The sequence below is a fragment of the Lolium rigidum genome, chromosome 3 (assembly GCF_022539505.1).
Source record: "Lolium rigidum isolate FL_2022 chromosome 3, APGP_CSIRO_Lrig_0.1, whole genome shotgun sequence".
Taxonomy (NCBI): domain Eukaryota; kingdom Viridiplantae; phylum Streptophyta; class Magnoliopsida; order Poales; family Poaceae; genus Lolium; species Lolium rigidum.
In genome coordinates this window covers 120,336,447-120,361,671 of record NC_061510.1, presented here as the reverse complement: position 1 = coordinate 120,361,671, position 25,225 = coordinate 120,336,447, and the positions used below count along the sequence as shown (strand labels likewise).

The window sequence follows — 25,225 nt, the reverse complement described above, 5'->3', positions numbered from 1 at the left end:
GTGTACTACGGACAATGCCGTGAGGACTTAGGACTCCCCAGCCTCACCAGCTTGCCCCCTTGGTTTACAAGTGTACTACGGTAAAGCGCATCCGTTGATGAACGAGAGGTGGAAACACTTTTGACTACTCCGTCCCACTCCGGATCTTATGGTTAACACGGGTATTACAGCACAAGAATCACTGGACGACATTTGTTGTTTAATCCTAGATGGATATAAACCCTTGCAATGGAACCTCCACCATATCAACACAATCCATGGTTCCATTGCCAACCACATAGTCATATTCATAGTTATGAAAATAGTGGTTTTGGTTTTTATGCAATAGTGATAATCATAGTACTTTGCAAGTAATTTGATAAAGATACTCAAATGACATGAGCAAGCGATGAACTTGCCTTTCTTGACTGCAAGATTATGCAGACAAGGTCTTCGATACGTAGTAACTCCAACTTCTGAAATAGCATCATCGTCCGGTAAGGACGATGTTTAAAAGATTGCCAAGGATGCAATAATGCATAAGTATGAGATGCAATCGCTCTAAGCGTGACTTAACCCCGATGATTTAGGATTAGTGAGTTGTGATGATTAATTCAGGGTGTGTTGCACTTTTAGGGTGATTCACAAACAAGGTTCTTATTAAGGTTTGATTACTTGGTATCATGTACAAGTTATATGATAAAGCATAGTAATCAATTGAGCACACACAAGAAATGATAGTTGGTATAATGTTAATATGTAAAGAACAGTTGTCAGTTTTAATACTCTGTGGCATGGTTAATGATTGCTTGTTATATTCTTCAAAAGAATAACTTTTGAAGAACATGTTCTTTAATAATGAACAAGTATGATAATTAGGTTGGTGGGGTTCTATGGTTGACTATGGTTTCTACTAGTTTCTGGAGTAAGTATTAGATGGATCACAACATAGTTGGATTCATCAGCAACTAGGCTTGATTGGTTTTACTTAAGCATGAGCATCTTAAGCAATTATTTATACATGGTTGTTATCATGGTGGTTCATCTTGTGGGTGATAGCTAGCTAGGGTTTATAGGTCCTTATAAGCAGGGTTGATGAGATTCTTTATCTACTTCAAAAGAATGACTTTTGAAGAACATACTTCTTAAGTAAATAAGAAGTATTTCAATTAGGGTTGAGGTGGTATAGGTTTTACTATTGGATCCACTAGGTAAAGAATAGTTGGTTCCTAAATAGGATAGTGCACAAGTATGTATTATTAGTAGGGTTTAGTGTGTATGGAATCTGATGCACAATATTGGCATGATTGCTATTAGGGTTCATCACCATGGGGTGATGCTAAATAGGGATAAATAGGGTTGTTGTCTCTAAGGATAGGAAATAGGGTTTACACTTGGTTAACCCTATTTGATCATCTAGATCTGATGCAGATGAACACATGGGATACCCATCTTATTAGGGTAGGTCTTCTACATTATATGTGGATAAGACAAGTATTTAATTGCTACTAGGGTTCTATGATTTGAAAGAAGGTACCATGATCACATGTTCTAACCTAGGGTTTAGGTTAGAAGCAATTTAGGGTTCACATGTAATAATGGAACTAGGGTTCCTAATTAATTTAGGGTTTTAGGAGTCACATGAAATGATAGGGTTATAATATCATTCCATGTGAAATTTAGGGTTTGCTATTTACAATTTAATTCTATGATTAATAACTTCATGTTAAAGTTGAAGTTATTAATAACTTTGAAATAAAATTAATATTCAATTTGGTTTTTTTATTATTTTTAAATAATTTACTAATTAGGGTAATTATTAATTAGGGTTTAATTTCTCAATAATGATTTAACAAAATAATAAATAAATAAAAATAAGTGTTAATCTTTTCTTTGTTTATTTACTGTTTTTTTATTTAATTTGGACACTTTTCTTAATTACTGAATTTTAATTGCATTTTGAATTAAAGAAAAGACTTAATTATTAATTTTAAAATAATTAAATTTTTATTAAAAATAAAAATTTCATATTATATTTTTATTGGATAGAGTTTACTTTTCTATGAATTTTGATGTATCATTTATTTTTTCTGAGCTATATTGAATTTTATATGAATTTGCATAGTTGCAGTATTTAATGAATTTGAAATTAAAACCTGAAATGACTAAACCTACCCGGGTTTTCTACCCACGAGGACACTGACCAGTGGGCCAGAGTCCACGTCAGGGCCACCGTGGCGTCGATGTGGCAGCCTGGTACCTCACCGGCGGCCAGTGGTGGTGGACACCGGCGATTCGGCGTTCCCGCGGGGGCGTGTGTGTGCTCGTTGGAAAGAGGACGCCGAGGCGATCCTAGTGGTGGTGGCGCCGCCGCCAAATGGTCACCGGAGCTCGGCCGGCGGCGAGGCCGAGCGGCAGAGCTTACGGGCCAACGTTGCGAGGCGTGCTACGGAACGTAATCGAGCGAGATTCGCATGCGAGGGGAATCAGTGGCTCACCAGGAGCACGCAGGGCTTGACGGCGTAGCAAGGGGAGGTCTGGTTCGCCGGGAATCGTCGGTGCCGGCGTTGGGGAAGATGAGGTTGACGGCGAAGCTACGGCTCGCCTCAACTCGATTCCTCTTGCAGGTAGAGCAAGTCGAGGGTGGCGGTGACGATGGAACCAACGGCGGTTCCAGGGGATGCTCCGAACGGCGGCGATGGTCGACGGCCGGTCGACTAGGGTTTCGGGATTGGGCGGAATTGGAGCAGAGAGAGAGAGAAACGGAGCTAGGGTTTCATCCAGGCCTTTCATACGACGCGTGGGCGCGTGCCTCGTCATGGCTTCGGTCGAGGAGAAGGCGCCAGCGCGAGGGAGAAGCTGGCCACGGCGTCTCGCTGGCCTCCAGACGTGAAGAAGATGAGGACGAGTTCCTCCGTTTTATTTTTCTGCCAAAGGGGTATGGTGGGCTGGTTGGTCCGTGCTGGGCTGAGAAGGTGGGCTTCTGGTGGCCTGTGGTGCGGTGGCCTGGCAAGTAAGCCTCTTTTCTCTCTTATTTTCTGTTTATTTATTTTCTGTTTTCTATTTCATTGATTTAAATACTGTTTTGAATTCAACCATATTTTGTAAATTTGATTGATTGAATTCAAGTAATATTCATTCCAGGCACTTAAAGATTATTGTTGTGTATTAATGAATTTAATATGTACTAAAGCATTGGTTCCTTATTTACTATGGTTATTTGGATTTACATATTCCTATGGACATGAATTTGAATATCATTTTGAAAGTATTCAAATTATTTTCCAATGATATTTTTCTCACTTGGTGATATGTAGGTTTTATTTGGTATTACTTTGCAAGAAACAATTTCATGGTAATATTTATTACTTGAATTGCAAATAATAAGGTGGCTTTAATGGCATGATTTCATGTACTAAAATGTGTCTAAGGATTTGACCTCTTATTTGGTAATGTTGTCACTTGTACATAATTTTATGTGAGCACTTGCTTGTTAAAGTTTTGTAGATTTGATTATAACCATATTTCAAAGGTGGTACTAGGATTAGATTTGTTAACACCTTGAAGAACTTAGAGTAGATGTTACTCTAATCAGGGTTTGGTCTTGGTTATTATGATAGGTGGTTGATCACCACTTATGGGTTTTAATTATAAAATATAGCACAAGGTTAATCTTAGGTTCATAATTGAAACCTAAGATATAGTTTGTGAGCAATTTCTAAGGTCCTAATGAGATTCACCTAATGGCAATTGGTTTGAATCTCATCTATGGCCTGGTTTGTATTATGATCACCATAGTGATACATAAACTAGGGTTGAGGTTTAATTCTAGATTTGTGAGATGAAATGACACCATATTGCATGTGCTAGGGTTAATCTCCCCTAACCATGATAAAATGGTTACTTGCTTAATAGTTCATGTGCTCCTTCAATTTCTAAGGACTTGAGAATTGGTTTTATCTGATTCCAATGGACTTCTACTATTATCCTAATCCATTATTTAAGTAATTAAAGTGGTATGGTTCTTTTTATAGTTAACTTTGGTCATATGGATGGATGGTTTCTCACCATATTAAGTATGGGGTTTTACTCTAAGGTTTTCTTGGTTCTTTATTTTATGAAATATAGGTATGGTAGGATTCTACTTATGATCACCAAATGGTTCACAAGTAAAAGATAAGATATAAACCTAGGGTTGCTTACTAGTTATCCTCCTATAATTTCATGTGGGAATGAAATCTACTTATTCTAGTAGGGTTTAACTTATCCTCACATACTTCAAGAGCATGATCATGGTTAGACATGATCAACTTGTTCTTGATATCTTTACCTCAAGTTCTTAGGGTTTATGATCATCACTTAATTTATAATGATCAAGGTTTGGCTTCCTAAATTATTTCTAATGGAATGGTTTCTCACTTCCATGATCAAGCATTGTCTTGATCAACTAGGATATATCACTTCTATTTTACTTTCTAGGATGGTCATGGTCATGGTTGTTTCAATAGTTTTATATCCAGGAAAATGCCTGAGATATTTACTTAAAGTTCCCTCAAGAACTCATGGTTTAACCATTTGGATATTTGAATAGATAGAACTAGGATTAGTATGGATGGTCTCTCTCATTTGGGAAGGACTTCAATGCTAACCTAATATTAGGCTCCTTAGAGGTTGATGTGATCATCAAGATCTATGTTTAACATTAATGGTTATCTCTCTCTATGGTTGTCTTGAAGATGATGATTTGAATACTTGGATGTATATCCAAGGTTTAACTCAAGTTTTGTTATTGCTTCTTTAATAATTATAATAGAACTCTCACCCCTCTAGGTTTGATGTATAACAGTATGGAATAGAGAAGGATATATATTTCTTGAGTGGATCTCCTTGTTATAACTCCAATGTGAAAGTGGAATGAACACCATGAGGTTTCATGGTAGGATCATAGATTAGTCTTAGGACATGGAAAAGATAAGTGAAGAATAGTTTCTTCATTTATTGTTACTTGATTTCTAAATAAATGGATATTCATATGTTATGGCAAGGAATACCATGTTGTAATCTTTTATAAGATCAAGCAATTGATCATTGAGTAAAGTGTGGTTGTGTTGATTATTAGTTCCATTTGATCAATCCCCTTATATCAAATCATCTCTACCCAAAACAAGGTTTTAACAAAGTCACATTGAGGTTTATAGCACTTGACTTGATGAGCTACTTCAATTCCACCAAGTTCAAGTGAAACTTCAGTTACTGTGACTGTTTTACTTTAAAGCGCGAAAATTCCCCAGATTTTCTATGCATGAATGCAATGCACACATCTGTTTCCTCTATTTTTGTAACCCCAATACCTGGGATATTACAACTAGTTCGGCGAAGAGATAGTGAAATACAGGTGGTATGAATATATATGAGCAGTAGTAACGGCGCCAGAAAAGTGCTTGGTGGCGTGTGGTTGATGGTGGTAATATTGCGGACAGTAGAGATGCAGTAAAACAGTAAACAAGCAGCGATAGCAGTATTTAGGAACAAGGCCTAGGGATCATACTTTCACTAGTGGACACTCTCAACATTGATCACATAACAGAATAGATAAATAAATTCTAGACTCTACACTCCCTTGTTGGATGATGAACACCACTAACTGTGTAGGATTACACGAACCCTCAATGCCGGAGTTAACAAGCTCCACAATATTCGATGTTCATGTTTAAATAACCTTAGAGTGCATGACGGATCAACATAACCAAACCAAGTACTAACATAGCATGCACATCTGTCACCTTCACGCTACGAAAGGAGGCATAGATCACATCAATACCATCATAGCAATAGTTAACTTCATAATCTACAAGAGATCACAATCATAGCCTACGCCAAGTACTACACGATGCACACACTTGTCACCATTACACCAGTGAAGGAGGAATAAACTACTTTAATAACATCACTAGAGTAGCACACGGATAAATTGTGATACAAAACACATTGCAATTATAAAGAGATATAAATAAGCACTTCACTATGCCATTCATAACCAGTGAATAAGTATTCTGTGAAATATAGCCTAAGAGACCCACACGGTGCACACACTGTCACCTTTACACACGTGGGACAAGGAGTCTCAGGAGATCACATAAGTAAAACCCACTTGACTAGCATAATGACATCTAGATTACAAGCATCATCATATGAATCTCAATCATGTAAGGCAGCTCATGAGATTATTGTATTGAAGCACATAAGAGAGAGATTAACCACATAGCTACCGGTACAGCCCCGAGCCTCGATGGAGAACTACTCCCTCCTCATGGGAGACAACGGCGTTGATGAAGATGGCGGTGGTGTCGATGGAGGAGCCTTCGGGGGCACTTCCCCGTCCCGGCGGCGTGCCGGAACGGAGACTCCTGTCCCCCGGATCTTGGCTTCGCGATGGCGGCGGCTCCGGAAGGTTTTCTCCGGTTTCGTCGAACGTGTCGGGGTTTTCGCGACGGAGGCTTTAAATAGGCGGAAGGGCAAGGTCGGAGGGAGTGCAGGGCCACCGGACACTAGGGCGGCGCGCCCCCCTCCTGGGCCGCGCCGCCACCATGTGTGGGCCCCCTGTGGCCCCTCTCTGACGGTTCTCGGGTGTTCTGGAAGCTCCCGCGAAAAATAGGATGCTGGGCGTTGATTTCGTCCGATTCCGAGAATATTTCCTTACTAGGATTTCTGGAACCAAAAACAGCAGAAAACAGGAACTGGCCCTTCGGCATCTCGTCAATAGGTTAGTTCCGGAAAATGCATAAATATGACATAAAGTATGTATAAAACATGTAGATATCATCAATAATGTGGCATGGAACATAAGAAATTATCGATACGTCGGAGACGTATCACTCGCTCGATGACCTGTCGTGCGAGGACTTCGTCCTTTGGCAACTTCTTCTGGTCGATGAGGTAATCCAGGAAAGGTCGGGTCCAAGCCGGAGTGATTACCATCACCTCCTTAGCCGGAGACACCGTCACATCTGGGTTTTCCGGGTTAGCGCCCTTCACGGAGGGTGTTCGTAGACGCTCAAGGAAAATTCCAGGCGGAATGGGTTTCCGGCCGGATCCGAGCTTGGACAACATATCTGCCGCTGTGTTGTCATATCTCCCGACGTACTTGACTTCATATCCGAGGAAGCACTTGGCGATCTCGTCAACTTCGTCTCTGTAAGCCGCCATAATGGAGTTTCTGGCGTTCTAGGTTCCGGCTACTTGTTGTGCCACCAGGTCGGAATCTCCGCAACAGATGATATGCTTGATCCCAATTTCCTTAGCGATGCGTAGTCCGTGTAGTAGAGCCTCATATTCCGCCATGTTGTTTGTAGTTTCGAAGTGAATCTGCAGAACGTACTACAGTTCTTCTCCGGTTGGTGACTTCAGGGTAACTCCAGCCCCCGAGCCTTGGTGTTGCTTGGATCCGTCAAAGTGCATGATCCAAGGTTCAGGTTCCGGCATAGGTGTGCCCTCCGGCGCTTCAGTCCAATCAGCGAAGAAATCTGCCAATACTTGAGATTTGATCGCGGTTCTGGCTTGGTAGTTGATGTCGAAGGCAGAAAGTTCAATGCCCCACTTTGCTACACGCCCTGTTGCGTCGGAGTTGTTGATGATGGTTGACAGTGGAGCTTTGCTCACAACTGTCATAGGATGCTCCTGGAAGTAGTGTCTCAGCTTCCAGTTTGCCTAGGAATACTCCGTAGACTAGCTTCTGAAAGTGAGGGTATCTTTGCTTGGATTCCGTCAGGACCTCGCTTATGTAGTAAACCGGTCTTTGGACTCCATACTCATAGCCTTCTTCCTTTCGCTCCACCACGACAACGATACTGATGACTTTGTTGGAGGCTGCCAGGTAGAGAAGCATGGGCTCTGACTCAGCCGGAGCTGCCAAGATAGGTGGGGAAGAGAGTATGTCTTTCAACCCCTGAAGTGTTGCATCTGCTGCGTCATCCCAGACAAATTTATCTGTTTTCTTTAGCAGCTTGTATAAGGGTAACGCCTTCTCGCCAAGACGGCTAACAAATCTACTGATTGCAACAACGCAGCCAGTTAATCCCTGCACATCTTTGAGACAAGTTGGCCTTTTGATGTTCAGGATAGCCTTGATTTTTTCCGGATTCACTTCAATGCCTCTGTGCGACACAATGAAGCCAAGGAGTTTTCCGGCTGGTACGCCAAAGACGCACTTCAGCGGATTCAACATCATCTTGTATCGTCGGAGATTCTCGAAGGTTTCCTGTAGATCGCTGATCAAGTCGGATCCTTTCCGGGTCATGACCGCGATGTCATCGACGTAAGCGTGCACGTTCCGGCCAATTTGATCCTTCAGGCACCGCTGCATCGTACATTGGTAAGTGGCACCTGCATTTTTCAAACCAAAGGGCATGATGACGTAGCAGTATGTGCCAAAAGGTGTAATGAACGAGGTCACCTTTTGGTCGGACTTCTTCATCCGGATCTGGTGATACCCGGAATATGCGTCAAGAAAACACAGAAGTTCCGCCCGTGCCGTCGAATCAATGACTTGGTCAATGCGCGGAAAGGGGAACAGATCCTTTGGACAATGCTTATTCAAGTCGGAGTAATCGATGCACATTCTTAGTATTTCAGAATTATTTTTGGGTACAAGGACGGGGTTTGCGACCCACTCAGTATGGATAACTTCTAGTACAAAACCTGCCTCTAGTAACTTTGCTAATTCCATCCCTATGGCACGACGCTTCTTATCACCAAAGCGTCGCATAGCTTGCTTCACCGGTTTTGCACCCGGATTTATGTTGAGGTAGTGCTCGGCGAGTTCCCTTGGTACTCCGGACATGTCAGACGGTTGCCATGCGAAGACATCCATGTTAGTTCGGAGGAACTCGACGAGCGCGTCTTCCTATTTGGGGTCCATATCAGCTCCGACAGACACCTGCTTGGAACTGTCGCCTACCTTGAGGTCGACCTTCTTGGTGTCTATCGCGGCCTTGAACGAAGTCTTCTGTTCGGAGATCTGCTTGTTGGTGGTATGCATCTCATTCAGATCCATCGCGGTGCTATAGCCTTGCAGCTCCTCTCCAGATATTACAGATTCCGCAAAGGCGGCTTCGCCCTCCTCGCAGTCTCGAGCTTTCTTGTAGTCTCCGGATACGGTGATCATACCGTTAGGACCCGGAATCTTGAGCTTATTGTAGATGTAGCATGCCCTTGGGTGAAACTTGTGGTAGGTGGGCCTACTGAAGATTACGTGGTAGGAGCTCTTGAAAGGCACAACTTCAAACGTGATCATCTCTTCGCGGAAATTGTTAACATCAACGAAGGCTACGGGAAGTTTGATGTTGCCCAGGGAGTTCACCTTTTTACCCGGAACCACGCCATGAATCTCAGTGGTGCTATGCTTAAGCTGCTCCTTGGTAAGGTTCATCATCTCTAGAGTCTCTAGGTACATGATGTTCAGGCTAGCTCCGCCATCCATAAGGCACTTGGAGAAGTCATACCCGTCTATGCGGGGACTCACAACCAGGGCGTAGCACTCTTTTGGGATGATGGTCGGGTGATCCGCCCTGTCAAACGTGCAGGGTTTTTCCGACCACTTGACGTACTGCGGCACAGCTGGAACTGTGGCGTTTAGGATCCAGAGGGCCGATTTCTTAGCCCGAACCGTTGGGGTTTCGAGTAAGGTGTGGTATGCGCCAGCACTCTTTTTACGAAGGGGTTGGATTTGTTAGCTGCGGAAGGCTCTTTGGGATCCGGCGAAGCGTCATCCTCATCCATCGCCTCGGAACTGTCCTTGTCCTTTTCCTTGTTCTTTCTCTTGCCTCCTTTGCAGTGAGGGCGGTGCTTCCGGGCGCGCATGAATCTTGATTCCGGGTCAGTTTTAAGGTCATTGACCCACTTGCAGTTGCGATTGGTGTGGGAGGACTTGCCAGTAGCCGGATCAATATGGGCTAAGCATGGCATATCCCTGTATTCTTCGTAGGTTTGGGGAGCATGGGTTCCAGCAACGATGACCTCGTCAGCACACTGATGGCCCCTGCCGGCTCCGCCACCACGGCCGCGGCCTCTTCCGCCTCCTTGACCTCCGCGTCGGAACGTCATGGCAACCATGTCGGATCCACCGCTCTTCTGGTCGTCGGGGGGATTTTTCCGCTTATTGTAGTTGCTACTGCCGCCATTATCACAGTTCTTCTTTTGTTGGTGCAGGGGTATGGTTGTAGCTGAAAGTTCTCCACATGCGTCGTCGTCAGCGGAGGTGTGAGTACTTGCTATGCCGATCATGTCGTCCAAAGTCAGATTGTTCTCGTTGATCAGGCAAGTAAGCTTGTGCCGGAGCAGTCCTCCCCTCTGCATACCACCTATGAAAGCGTGCATAGTTGTGCGATTGTCCACGTTATCACACTCGTTTCTGGTTGCCAACCATCGGTTGAGAAAATTCCGTGAAGTCTCGCCTTTTTTCTGGATACATGCCTGCAGGTCGCTTGTTGTGGCAGGTCTCTTGTCGGTGCCTCTGAAGTTCTTCTCGAAGGCGATCTTCAGATCGAACCAACAAAAGATGGAGTTCTCCGGGAGGTCATTGAGCCAGGTACGGGCTGGACCGATAAGGTACAGCTAGAGCATACGGCAGGCTATTTTTTTGTTCCCTCCGGCGAAGCTGGCTGCATTGAAGTAGTCCTCGATCCAGGTATCGGGCCTTTCGCTGCCATCGTAGTGCTTCAGATTTCCTAGTAGCTTAAGGTACAAGCCTCTTGGCGTTGGCTCCTCCCGGATCATCCTGCCAAAGCATTTTGGGCCAATGTATTTAGATTTGTATTCGTTGAGACGTTCCCTTGCGTCACGCGGGCCGTTGCGGGGGGATTTTGAACGAGAGCGAGATCTCCGGCCTCCGCCTCCACCTCCTCCACTAGGTGGTGGGGAGGGAGATCTGCGAGGGGGCCGGTGGGACCTTTTGCTTCCACCTTCAGATTCTCCGCGCCCTTCTTGCTGCTGACTCCGGCTTCGGTGGCTACCTTCTCTGTGATGGCGGTCGCCACCGTCGTTCCGGCTTCTGCGGGGCTCAGGCTCGCGTTCTTCCTTCCGGCTCCGACGAGGCTTCGGCATGCGCTCCGTGTTCCGATTCCTCTGAGGTACCACATTGTCGCAGATGTTGGTTCCACCAGGCCCATGGGGTCTGGTGTTTCCGACTGGACTTCGGCGGCGAGGTGGCGGGGGAGGACGCGGGGTCCAGGGTGGAGGTGACGGGTTCCGGTACTTGTCCCTGCCAGTGTACATCGGATCATTTCCATTCTTCGGGTCCGACGGAGGTGTTTTCGAGGGTACGGGGATTGGATTTGGCTGTTCTCTGGTTCTCCTTCTGCGCTCCATGGATCCAGTGCGTGATTAATCGTCACGATGCTGCCTTCCGGAGGCGTCCTTTTGCGCGGTGGATACACACAATTCCGGGTTGGATTCCAACCTGCGCGAAGTGTCTACCTTACTCTGCTGCTTCACTGCTGAAGCTACGAGTGTGCGGAGGTGGTTGATGTCGATTTCCTCATCTTTCTTGGCCAAAAGTTCCGCAGCCTTCTTCGTGTTATCCTTTGGAGTTGCGAGCGGCTGTTGATAGGTGGGGGTTGCAAAATTAATCTTCCGGGGGCCAATGGCTTCCCGGTGGATCCTGTCTGCTTCCGCTCCGACATCGTCTATGATGCCTTCCCACTTTCGGCGGAGTGCTTTGGCCTCTGCCAAGCATTCTGCAGCTTCGCGCTCACTTTTGAGGAAGTTCTACATCACTTCTTCTGCCCCTCGTCTTTCCTCCAACATTGCCATTGCGGTGTTAGCAATTCTCCTGGCAGTACACAGCATTTCCATCCTTGTGGCCTCTAGAGCTTCCGGATCTGCGGCATCGTCCGGAGTTATTGGCTTGTTGAGGATTTCCGAGTGTGCGATAGCACCTATGCCTGCTTGCTCGACGAGCTCTTCTGCGGACAGATTTTCCCCGTTTTCAAGGATGCGTCCTTCTCCGGAATCCTGCACGACGCGATAACGACGCGAAGGCGGAGTCTCAGAATTGGACGTGCATGGGAGTCCGAGGTCTGTCGGAGTTATTTCTTCATCAGTTCCTTGCTCCAGCCCAGTTATGGTTGCGAGGACTTGTTTAGGCGGGGCGGATTCTGCTTCAGCTTTCTCCTTTTCCTCCAACTCTTTCATGGCGTGGTTGTACTCTTTTGTGTCCATAGTGGAAGCATCGTCAGAGATTGGACTTAAGTTTCCAAGGATCGATTCTTCTTTATCTCCGGCTTCCTCTTGCTGATCCGGACCGTTGTTGTCTCCAGCAACCTCTTGTTGATCCGGAGTATCGCTGTCTCCGGTAGCCTCAACCTGCATGGGTCCGGCTCCATCCGGAGGAGGGACGGTTCCTGCGGTATGTGAGAGGAAGTGCACAAAGTGGCACCTTTGCTTCTCTAACACCTGGGAGACCCAGGCGGATCTGCATCGGTCTTCCACCATAGTTTCCTGCTTAGGGGCAGATTGGGTGGATTTTGAAAGTTCCATATCTAAGGCGGAATCTTCCTTAGGAAGTTCCTGCTTCTCAGATCGAATCTTCGCGACTGCGTCCTGCTCAGCGGCGGTCGCGTCAGCGTGACTTACCAGGGCGTTTCCGTCGGAATCGACGGTCTCGCCGATGAAGATGTGAATGTCGCCGATTGGGACGATGGAGAGCTTGATGGGGTCGGTCTTAGCCGGAATCCAGTAGTCGTCCTGAGGGACGATCGGAAAGTTCCCGGCGTAAAGAACATGCCCCACAGCGATGGATTCGTCGTAGCTTCCCACGGTGGAACCCTCCCGATTCCGGCCTCCAGACGCCGCTGGCCCCACGGTGGGCACCAACAGTCGTTGCCTATTCGACGGTACTCCAGAGGAGGGATCCTCATGGAGGGAAGAAGAAGTAGGGGCCATTGGGCGGAGAGTCCTCGGGACGGTGGTACGCGATTTACCCAGCTTTGGAACACCTGCACGATGACGGGGCCTACTGCTGCTTGTCTGGAATTATCTGGGCGCTTTCTCGTTGTTACAATGAGTTGTGGTTGTGCCTCTAGGGCTCCCAGGATCCGGCTTATGAAGGCGCACGGATCTAGGGTTTACAAGGAGAGTCCTAACCGGAATACAAGTTGCCTAACTACGGTATGCTATCTTGCCGTGTACGTCAAGGATCCGCCTTCCCTTATACGCCGTACCGGATCCGGCTACCCCTGATGGGCCAGGCCATATCCGACTTCCAAAGTTGGTCGGTGGATCCGCCTCCTTGTTCCTGGGCTAGACTTCATCCATCTTGATCTGCAGCAACTGGGCCGCCCGATGGGCCATACGCCACCATCACCGTCTATGGGCCACCTGGGCTTGCCGGATCTAGGCACTGTCGATGGTACACCCATGAAGTATACCCACAACAACAGGTGATGTGTAAGATTGAAGGCGACGGGTACGGGTATGGGATGGCTCTACCCGTACCCATACCATGCGGGTGCCATCCCTAGTGTGTAGGCTACGACAATCTTTGTATGGTCTCAAACAAGTGCCCAAACAATGGCATGAGAAGTTTGAAAGAACTTTGACATCTATGGGCTTTGTTGCTAATGAAGCTGACAAATGTGTTTACTACCGCCATGGTGGGGGTGAGGGAGTTATCCTATGTTTGTATGTGGATGACATACTAATTTTTTGGGACAAGTCTCAAAGTAATTGAGGAGGTCAAAACCTTCTTGTCTCAGTGTTTAGAGATGAAAGATCTTGGAGAAGCTGATGTTATATTAAACATCAAGTTATTGAGAAATGGGAATAATGGAATTACACTTGTGCAATCTCATTACGTTGAGAAGGTGTTGAGAAGATTTGGCTATGCTGATTGAAAATCTTCCCCCACACCTTATGATCCTAGTGTCTTGCTTCGAATGAATGAAAAGGAAACTAGAGATCAATTGAGATACTCTCAAATCATTAGTTCACTCATGTATTTAGCTTGTGCTACGAGGCCTGATATCTCGTTTGCTGTGAGGAAACTTAGCCGGTTTGTGTCCAACCCGGGAGATGATCATTGTCATGCTCTCTCGAGAGTGATGCGATGATGAGGACATCCCAACCGAACTACTACCTCCGTCATTACAAGATGAACATGATACTGCTGTGAATCTCAAGTCCAATGAAGTTAGGATTGGACCTATGACAAGAGCTCGTCTGAAGCTACTCAAACAACAGGTGAACTTGTTCCTAAGTGATACTTTGATCGACGAGAACTTTATACTGCCAAAGTCCTTTTACTTATGTATGATCACGTACGAAGATGGAGCAAGCATCGCACGAGGAGAAGGGGAGCAGCTGGACGTGAAGCTGGACAAGAAGACATCCCAAGGACGCGCGAGGGAGGAGAGGGAGGCATGCGCGAGGGAGGAAGACGACGTCCAGGCCGGCGCCACGCCCGGTCTGACCGGACGCCACGCTGGACGGCCCGGTCTCACGTCCGGTCCGACCGGACGCCCCGTCGAGTGAGCCCGACGCTGATCGGACCCTGGACCGGTGCACACCGGGCACCATCCAGGGGCTCTAGACCCCTACTCCGGTTACCACCCGATGCTAGGCCCGGTTCGAACCGGCCTGCCCGGTCCCTGGCCTGGTCGACCGGCCCCCAGGCCGGCTGTGTCCGAGTCAGTCTCGACCAGATCCCGATCTGGGTCGGTTTTTAATGTATTTTCTTGACTTCTGGTAATCCTGAACCCCTATATAAGTGCCTAGGACGCCCCCAAATTAGGTTTAGACCACGTTTAAGATAAACCCTAGTTCATAGTTGATTGCTTTGCAACTCTATTGAATCTCTACACCAATTCACATCGATCTGGTGTTTTCCTACTGAAAGTCTTGTGTGATCTGCTGTTCCATCTCTACACCAATTCGCATCGGCGGTTGCAACTTAGTGCTTCATGGTCGGCGGCTACGTGCGCAAGTGTGTGGAGTTGCGAATATCTTGCAGGGTTGAGAGCTGTTGCATTGGCGACAGGGACCAATCGAGAGACTCGTTGCGTCATACAAGTTATCATCCACTTCATCATCGTGTTATCTCCTCTGTGTTCATCGCGTGTTCATCACCATCCACCGTGCTTACTCAGAAGATCGTGCAACCCTTTATCATGCGCTATCTAAAGGTAACCATCCATGAGCTATGGAATTCATTATACCGGATATCCCAGAGGACTTGAAGGGTATAGTGATTCCGATTGGATTTTAGATGCTGATCGATGAGATGAAGGCCACAAGTGGATATGTTTTTGCTCTTGGTGGTGGAGTTGTTTCCTGTAAGTCTTGCAAGGTGACCATCTTAACGAGATCAACTATGGAAACAAAACTCAGAACATTGGATACATCTACTGTCGAAGCAGAATGGCTTCGTGAGCTCTTGACAAACTTGCTTATTGTTGAAAAACCAATATCGGCTATCCACATGAACTGTGATAACCAAACTGTGATTGTCAAAGTGAACAGCTCTAAGGATAATAATATGAAAATTTCCAAACATATCAAGAGAATATTGAAGTCTGTCATAAACTGAAAAACTCCGAAGTGATAACATTGGATTATGTCAAAACAGCTAAGAATCTGGCAGATCCTTTCACAAAACGACCATCAAGAAATATGATAGACCTTGCATCAAGGGAGATGGGTATGAGACTCACATGAGTTGCCAAGAGGGTAACCCAACCTATGTGATCGGAGATCCCGTGAATTAGGACCTAGGAAAACAAACCGAAGCAACTGAGTTGAGAGAATTTTTTATACTCCCACTCCGCTACAGATGCAAAATCTCTCATAGCTACTGTAAGGCAGGTTGACAATATCTTAATGTGTTATGTGTGGCTCTTGATGAGCAAAGACGCTGTCCTACAGGGTGATCTTCGAAGAACACACCTATATGAGTGACACTACTAGTCACAGTGTGGGATATTTGGCTGAATCTCTAGTAAGCTCATGAAGGCTATGGTAGGCTAGTACGTGCCGACATTGAGTGAAACTTGCTGCATAAAGCTGACAAATAAAGGCTTAGTCCATTGTTTAGTTGTAGTCAAGCGTAGCTCCTTGCCTTAATGGAAGTTGAACTGTTGTCTCCACTGAAGTGCAGGTATTAAACAACGACTGGAACTAATGTGCCATCTGATGTGACTCTGAGTTCTGGTGGGGGATTTTTGGATGTAGATGGGTTGCAACCTAGTAAGGCAGCCCATATAGCCAACAATTCCTGAAATCTCAAGGCCCATCATGTTGGCAGCTTGGGACAACCTTGGGAACAAAGTTTAGTCCCACATTGCTAGTTCGAAGGTAGTTGGAGTGGTTTATAAGAGCTGTTTTTCTAGTCTTCCCAAGTGAGTGAGAAGGGAAGGAGCCCTCGAGCACTCCCCCTCCTCCTCCTCCGTCGCACGCCTCGCCACGCATTGCGCTTCATAACTCGAGTTCGAGTTCGAAACCCCTTTTGCGGAAGCCTAATTTTTTTGTTTGCACCAGCTGAGTTAGTTACATGCATATGCGTGTGCATGCTCGCCGCATGTCCCTGGCTTCCTACGTGTGGTAACGCAGTCGGTCGGCTCTCCTCCTAGGCTATACAAGAGACAGAATAGATCTGGAGCGTGGCTCTCTTCTCTGTCTCTCTCGAGAAGTTCCTTTTGTTGTTCTCTAGTCTTCCCCATCCCACTAACCACGTGCTCGGCCGTCCGGGAGAGCAGGCCTGTGAAATCCCGTCCGTTGAGATGCTGCACTGGGAGGCAGGCGATAAGGTTTTTCGGGAGTGTCTCAGTGCGACTGCCTGCTGCTGTTTGTTTTCTTTTTCGTTGGTTTGACTGCTTCCTCGACAAATCCGACTACACCATGAGCGACATCAATGATGACCATGGTATTGCTGCTGCTGTTGGTGCGACCTTCTCGGTCGCTATGTATGTGCTTTTTCACTCTTATCTTGCACTGCTAGTTCGTTACATGTTCAGATATGATTGCATTTGCTTAGTTTGATATGTATGGTTAAGTAGTATGGTCAAGTATACTAGTGCATCTGTAATGTTGGTTTCACTAATTAAACTTACTTGGAAATTGACTAATATAGTACTCCGTATTAGAATTTTATATTTGTCACGTAATCAATAATTTCTTCCCTAATTTTATATTTGGCTGAGGTGTGGTGAAGCCTTCAATAATCCAAGTATACACTCCATGATCATCAAAGGTGTTGCTCTGCTGAACATACAGGTTTTCTGAAATAGTATCTGTTGTTTTCATAGTGATAACCTTGATAAATTCTACACCAAAAATGCAACTGTCATCAAAGTAAATCCAGAAGACAAACTCTTCAGTTTCTTAAGAGGAATCATGCAGATATCTTCTGAGAGTGGGTTCAAAGTCTCGAATGGTCGATAATTGCACATCAAATGGATGGCTTCAGTGTGTTAAAGAAACTTGTTGTTGAGCATGCTTTCTGTATATCTGGTCATATACAGAAATATTTTTGTAGAGATATTTGCAGCTCTACCTTCTTCGTAAGGACATAAGTATTCTTTGAAGAGATATTTGCAGCTCTACCTTGTTGTTGAGCATGCTTTCACGTATATCCGGTCATATACAAAGAACTTGAAAACCGACTAAAATATTTGATGGAATGGAACCCCAAAGCACCGAGTATCAACTGTCGAGGTATCGGGCTTAGCTTCTATTTGTCGATCGCCAACTGCGATTTCCCATTACTTGCATCTTCCCCTCCAGCTCCAACTCTGAAGCTGAAAATATGCATTGTTCCTTTGTCAGTAGAGAAACCAAGGAACACACACTTGCACATTCATATGAAGCATTAAGATAAACCAATGAAATAAATAAGAGATCATCTATGATGCATTACTGATAATTTTTGTTCCTTTTGATGCATTAATGCTTTTTTTTGTTCCTTTTAGTGCAGGTACGACAAGAGGAGATGGACCTCGATCTCAACTTGGCTCCACAAATGGTGATTTATTTGGATCTTAACTTTAGTCCACACGAGGAGGAGGAAGATGTACAAATACCCGAAGCCGAAGATGTAGAAATACCCGAAGCCATCCTAGCATGAGATTCAAGAGTGGAGTCAACCTATGTAATTGTGTCAAGTGTATATATGACATTAAGCAATTGTATATATGTGGTCTGAATTGGTGTCCTAACATTGTCCTATGTGTTCATTATATTCTGTACAAAGAAAGCAGGGACTTCTACTTACACCACGCCCAAGGAATGGTGGCCATTATATTCTGAATCGGTCTCCTAATATCTTACCATTATATTCTGAATTGGTGTCCTATCATTAGTCTGAATTGGTGGCTCTCTACTTATACCATGCCCAAGCCCAAGTCAAGATGGAGTAGGAGGATCTTGGTGTTTATAGAGCTTTGTGCTTATCTATCTACTCAGTCATCTGGAATTTCACTCTTTGCAATTCATGACATCTTTGCTAGCAAGCTATTATCAGCATCAGTGCAAAACTACAAGAGACAAACAAATTGATGTATCCATTGGTAGTCGAAGCACTTGCTTATGAAGGAAATACTGTCTCAAACCTTACTTAGGGAAGGTTTCTTGCATTCAACAACTATGTAGATGGTTGGTTAATCTGGAACCACATCTTTATCCAAAAATAAACTCAACTTGTGACAGTATATGTATCCAGTAGCACAGTACCCAGATGAGGAAAAGGAGGAATTACTAAATCACGGTAAATACAACTTCAGCACCATTCACACATGAATTACTCTGTCTGCCAATAATTACGAGGTAAAGGAGGAACAGAGGGCTGCGACTGAAACAAAGACAGTTAGCTGAGTATAGGCGTACTGCGACCGTGGGTGGGGCGGCCGGCTGCTTGCTTCGTCGTCGGCGCCTCCACCGTCGATTAGGAGGCGTCAAAAGGAATTGGTGACCGAGGCGGAGCAGGGCGTGTGCCACGGCCTTACCGCAGGAGCCGCAGATGGTGGTGTGGCGGTAGCCCGTGCCGTAGAGATAGGACGCCATGGCCTTGCTGCAGGATCTGCAGACGGTGGCGTGGCAGCAGGCCATGGCGTTGATTTGGGGTCAGTTCGGAGGGGAGGAGGGATGAGCGGGGGAGTGTCTGGTCAAGAGCAGGGAATGGTGAGAAGGGCTTCGAGCTGAACTCGTTCTAGCAGGTCTAGCAGAGACGGCATGGGGGAAGCACGGCGACGGCGATGTCTTCGACGGGAAAAATCGAAGCTTTCCCAGCGGCAATTTCTTTGCTACCGGCATCATCGCGGGGAGCAAGGCATCGGGGGAGCAAGGCGGTGGCAGCGCATCAGGAGTGAGCAAGAATGCGGCTTGGGGCGGGGGGCGGGGAGCGGGAAGGGGGTGGTGGGGCAGCGGAGCGACACGAGAGCGCGACCCTGCGGAGCGGAGAGGAAGACGAGAGATGAGCGGTGGGAGGAGTTACAGTCGTGTCGGAAATTCAGCAAGGTTTTTTTTGCAAAAAGTTGCTCGCGTCAAGTAAATAATTTCTTCCCTAATTTTCCAATTTCCTTGTTTGAAGCGTTGTGCAATCCTGATTGCCAAAATCTCGTGTGCGCTTTCCCAGTCCCAGACTTCACAGGAGGCACATGCCACGTCCCCCCAACCTTGCCATAAAAAACGTTACAGTACCTCGGCACATGCGCGGGCCCACAAAACTAGGCGACAACAACCCACCATCCTGAGCCGTCCATTCCCACACACGGTACTATCGGACGGGCAGCCACGCAAACCCCAAGCAAACCCTACCGTTGTCAACAGCCTCCGGCCGCCGCTGCGCGTCGCAGCCAGCCAATCAATCATCGAGACACGCTCCTCCCTCTCCTCGACCTCGTCTCCCCCTTCCGGCCGTCGTCGCTTTCCACTCCCCTTTGTTCAAACTAAAACCATGTCCACTTTTTCCTCCCCTGCCTGAGAAAAAATAAAACAACGACACGGCGCCCCGCCAGTTCAAACCCACCTCCCCCTTCGTCTTCGTCTTCCCCAGCTGTGCTTGTGCCCCGCCACGAAATCGCCACGCGCTTTCCAATCGCTTCATCTTACTCCCTCCCCTCGCTCCCCCAACCAAATCGACACTTCCTCGCCTCCCCCTCTCGCTCGATCCGGCCATGACCAGCTCCATTACCCTGCTCCTCGGGGCAATCCTGCTCGCCGCGGGCCTCGCGACGGCGCAGACCCCCACGCCGAGGCAGCCGCCGGCGACGGCGGCGGAGGCGCCCGCGCCGGACCCGGGCTGCAACGGCATCCAGCTCAACTACAACCTGCAGAGCCGGACCAAGATCCGCCCCTTCGTCCCCGACCAGACCAAGCAGCCCTACTCCTTCAAGGCCAACTTCTCCGTCGTCAACGGCGGCACGCGCCCGCTCAGGTCCTGGGCGATGCTCGTCACCTTCGCCCACGACGAGATCCTCGTCGGCGTCGACGGCGCCGTGCTCACGGCCGGGGCCGAGCTGCCCTACAACACCACCGCCGACGCCGGCAACGCCACCTCCTTCTCCGGCTACCCGCAAACCGACCTCCTCACACCCATCGCCACCGCCGGGGACATCTCGCAGATCCAGGCCTCAGTCGGCCTGCTCGGCACGCTCTTCGCCGGGCCCATCGGGAAAGTCCCCGTCACGCTCCCCACCGCGCTCTCCCTCGACGACCCGGACTACGCCTGCCCGCCGGCCACCAACATCACCGCCACCGTCCTCTCCACCTGCTGCCTCCTCACCCCAAAAGCCCTGGCCAACGCCACCGCCCCCTCCCCCAACCCCACCGACCCCACCAAGGCCTTCCTCCCGCGCGGCACCGGCGACCTCGTCATCACCTACGACGTCATCCAGGCCTACCCGACCAGCTACCTCGCGCTCGTCACCATGGAAAACAACGCCAAGCTCGGCCGCCTCGACAACTGGCGCCTCTCCTGGGAGTGGCGCCGGGGCGAGTTCATCTACTCCATCAAGGGCGCATACACCACAAAGAAGGACGCCAGCGACTGCGTCTACGGCGCCGCGGGGCAGTACTACCAGAGCACCGACTTCTCGCAGGTCCTCAACTGCCAGAAGAAGCCCGTCATCATCGACCTGCCGCTCTCCCGCTACAACGACACCCAGATGGGCAGGATCGAACACTGCTGCAGGAACGGCACCATCCTGCCCAAGTCCATGGACGCCGCCCAGTCCAAATCCGCATTCCAGATCCAGGTCTTCAAGATGCCGCCCGACACCAACAGGACCAAGCTCTTCCCGCCGGCCAATTTCAAGATCGCCGGCGGCTCCTCGCTCAACCCGGACTACACCTGCGGCCAGCCGATGCCCGTCAGCCCCACCGGCTTCCCCGACCCCAGCGGGCTCGACTCCACCACCCTCGCCGTCGCGACGTGGCAGGTGGTCTGCAACATCACCAAGCCCAAGGACGCCAAGCCCAAGTGCTGCGTCACCTTCTCCGCGTTCTACAACGACTCGGTGATCCCCTGCAACACCTGCGCCTGCGGCTGTCCGGCCAACCGGCGCGGTCCTACCTGCAGCACCACTGCTCAGTCCATGATCCTGCCACCAGAAGCCCTGCTCGTGCCGTTCGACAACCGCACACTGAAAGCCCAGGCCTGGGCCGAGCTGAAGCACTACAACGCTCCTCGGCCGATCCCCTGCGGCGACTACTGCGGCGTCAGCATCAACTGGCATGTATCCTCAGACTTCAGCAAAGGATGGAGCGCCCGGGTGACGCTGTTCAACTGGGGGGACGTCGACATGGCCAACTGGTTCGCCGCCATGGTCATGGACAAGGCGTACGACGGGTTCGAGAAGGCATACTCGTTCAACGCCACGGCGGTGGGCAACGACACCGTGTTCATGCAGGGCCTCGAGGGGCTCAACTACCTTGTGAAGCAGACCAACATGAGCGGGACGGACTATCTCGTGCCGGGGAAGCAGCAATCGGTCCTCTCGTTCGACAAGAAGCTCACTCCTTCGCTCGATGTCATCGCCGGAGAAGGGTTCCCGACAAAGGTCTTCTTCAACGGCGAGGAGTGTGCCATGCCACAGAGGTTTCCGATCAAAAGCGGATCCAGTACACGTCTCAGCAGCTCCCTTGCCTTGGTATTGCTCCTGGCTGCATCTTCGGCCTTCCTATTGCTGCAGCAATGATCTTGGTGCCACCTCCCATTCTTTGATTCTTTCAAATGGTTCAGTGGACGCCATTTGTAAGAGGAAACCTTTTTGTTTCTGGTGAATTACTAGTAGATCTCAAGAGAGGCCAGGGTGCTGGTGTTGCAGGATCGCAACATAGCCGTAGGTTCCTTCCCTTTCTGGTGAAAGAGTAGTCTTGTTTACACCAATGTTGGTGTAATTGTGAGAATTTTTCATGTTTAGTTTTTGTAATATACAGAATATACCATGTGAAATTTATTGACTTGGCTACTCTTTCACCTCGGCTGTTCTTCAGACCATATGCCTCATTTCTGATTATGAAGCTGTTCTCTGAGCCTCTTGCAGTACGGTGGAACTAGTTAATTCTCTGCCAAAGGGTTTTCAGTTATGGCTAGAACCAGTACTGTCATGTCCATATGATGAATACTGTTTGCAACTTGCAAGAAGATACATTGGATACTCCTCAGATGTACAATATTAAACACGAAATATATGGATGGTTCCATCCTCGTTCCATTCAAATTCGAAAGATCTTTGGCGGATAAGTGTACGTTGGGTAGCTGGGGACCGCTTCAGTTTCAAACCGTTTGCACCCTGCACAGGAAGCTTGCAACGTTCATGTCTGGAGCTTTCGCTTTTCTGAAAGCAACTCGCCGTTGTTCTCTCGCTGGATTAAGATAACATCACATCGATTACGCACCTCAGGTAGCAACATAACTGGCACGCACAACCAGTTGTTTGTTTAAGCAGGATTACGACTTTTGCTCGCGTTCTTGCGTGGAACACCAAACGCCGTGTTTTAGCTAAGACAGCATTCCTCCAGGGAGGCTGGTAGCTGGAATTGTTAATGCACAGGGAAATCTGATGATGATATCGAAAGCTGAAATTTTCAAATCTGTATCCTAGGAGAGCGTCTCCACTCGGTATCACGTTTAAAATACCCAGACCATTTGGGCCAAAAACCAAATAGTAGAACAGAGAATGGCTGGGCGGCTTAAGAAATGATGTAGTTGGGCGTCTGGAACCTGAAAGTCCAGCACCTAGGCTGGCATCTGAAATCTGAAACTACAGATGCATTGATCAGAATATTCCCATGCGAGTTGCAATCTCAGATGCCAGAACTAACATGCTAAACAGTGATTTTGTGATTGAATATGCACGTCGTGCCCTGATTTATGCCGAGCACGATCTTGTTCAAATCCTTCGCGATTCTTGCTGCATGCTGCTCAACACCGTTCGTTTGACTTTCTTTAGTATACAACTGCTGATTGCAACATGCATCCATACGATCTCTTTGGCCTGCATGCGCAGACGCAAAACTGACATGAGCTGTACTCACACAATTTCGTGCGAAGATAATAACATTGCAGCTCCATTTGGCGCTCTATTTGACCAGCAGCAAAAATAATTTTTAAAGATTAACGTGCGGCGATCGTTCTTCAGAAAAGTCCAGGTTACTTCTGCTTGGACTAAGCCAGACATGCTGCTGGAGTCAAAAATGAAGGTAAGGGCATCTCCAACCGGGCGACCCAAACGGACGCGCTGGGTCGTCCGTTTTGGGCCGTTTGCGTGGCCGCCCGGACACGCGGACAGCGCGCCGCGTCCGCGTGTCCGTTTGGGTCGCACGCGGCGCCCAACGCGGCGACCCAAAGAGACGCCACGTGGTTCGTCTTCGTTGCGCGGCGGCTGCGCCATGGCGAGGCCTCGACGGGACAGCCATGGTGGGCGGTGGAACGCGCGGAAAGATCCCGCGCGCACCAAGGTTCCCGCGCGCGCGAAACCGCCATTGGCGCGCGCTCGCGCCCAAGTTTCCCGCCAGACCGCCGGCTATAAAAGACGGCGGCGGTCTCACCCAGACCGCATCACCGTTCTCTTCCCCTCCACCTTCTCCGGCGCCATGCCGCGCACCCTTCGAGCCACATGGGCCAAGCTCTCCCTCGCCGCCCGGCCAGGTTCCCGCGGACGGACGAGGAGGAGCGCGCGGACTCGCGGTGGGTCGCCGACGACGAGGCGCTCCGCGTCGCTGCCGAGGCGGTGGCAAAGAAGGCCGGTGACGCGGAGATGGGGGAAGCGGCCGCGGAGGGCTGGCACGAGCAGCCCGTCACCTCATCCAGATGCCGTCGCCCGAGCGGCGCGCCCGGGAGGATGCTGCGTCGGCGGAGCGCGGCCGGCAAGAGCGCATGCGCCGGCGGCGGGACAACCACGAGGCCCGGGCCGCCGGCCGCGTCCGCCCGGAGGCGCGCACCGCCGTGGAACGCGCCGCCCTGCGGAGAGCTTGAGCTATGCGGGAAGCGGATGGTTCCGCCGCGAGAGGCGGAGCGCGAGCGCGCCCGAGCTGCGCGGGCGGAAAGGAGGAGGATGATGCCCTCCGTCCAAGCTGCCGAGGCCCGCGCCGCCGCCCGCACCGCCGCCGACGCCCGCGCCGCCGCCGACGCGCCACCCAGCCCGTAGGAAGCGCGGAGTGGAATCCTCACGCGTGCAGAGCCGCCCGCGTCGAGTGAAATCCACGGCCCCGACGGCGAGCCGGCGAGGAGTCGCCGGCGAGGCCGCCGGCCCCGTACGTATTTAGGATAGAAGTAGTAGCTAAAAAAAATTTGTAATGAGTTCTATTTAATGAAAAATATTATTTATGCCTATGACACGCGGGCCAGGGGCGGACAACGGGCGGACGCGAGCGACCAGCCTTTCGCGTCGCGGCCACGCAAAACCCGGCCAAGATTTGGGCCGGGTTTGCGTCGTTCCGGACGCCGCGGGCATCCGTTTTAGGGATGGGTCCGCGCGCTGGGCCGGGTTTTTGTCCGGCTGGACCCATCCGGACGCGCGGGCGCGGGATGGGTCGCCCGGTTGGAGATGCCCTAACACCGTGGGTTTAGCTTTCGAAGGTGACGTTAGTAGACACCGATCAGAAAAGCCTAACGCGGTAAGCACGTGGTTTTGTGGACATATAGGTGTGGTCGTTTTAATTTGAGTGGTGTTTGCTTCGGATTTTGGATTTGGAATTGATCAATTCCGCGGTTCAGTGTAAAGGGATTGACTGGTGACTGGTGAGTGGCACAAGGGAA

At 48.9% G+C, this 25,225-nt stretch overlaps 1 protein-coding gene across 1 annotated transcript; it reads left to right on the top strand.

Annotated features, from left to right (window-relative positions):
* Positions 1 to 20,138: 20,138 nt before the first annotated feature.
* Positions 20,139 to 22,425, top strand: LOC124695426 (COBRA-like protein 7). The gene has a single exon (XM_047228279.1). It carries the CDS (start codon positions 20,139 to 20,141, stop codon positions 22,158 to 22,160), a length of 2,022 nt encoding a protein of 673 aa, XP_047084235.1. The 3' UTR covers positions 22,161 to 22,425.
* The last annotated feature ends 2,800 nt before the right edge of the window (positions 22,426 to 25,225 follow it).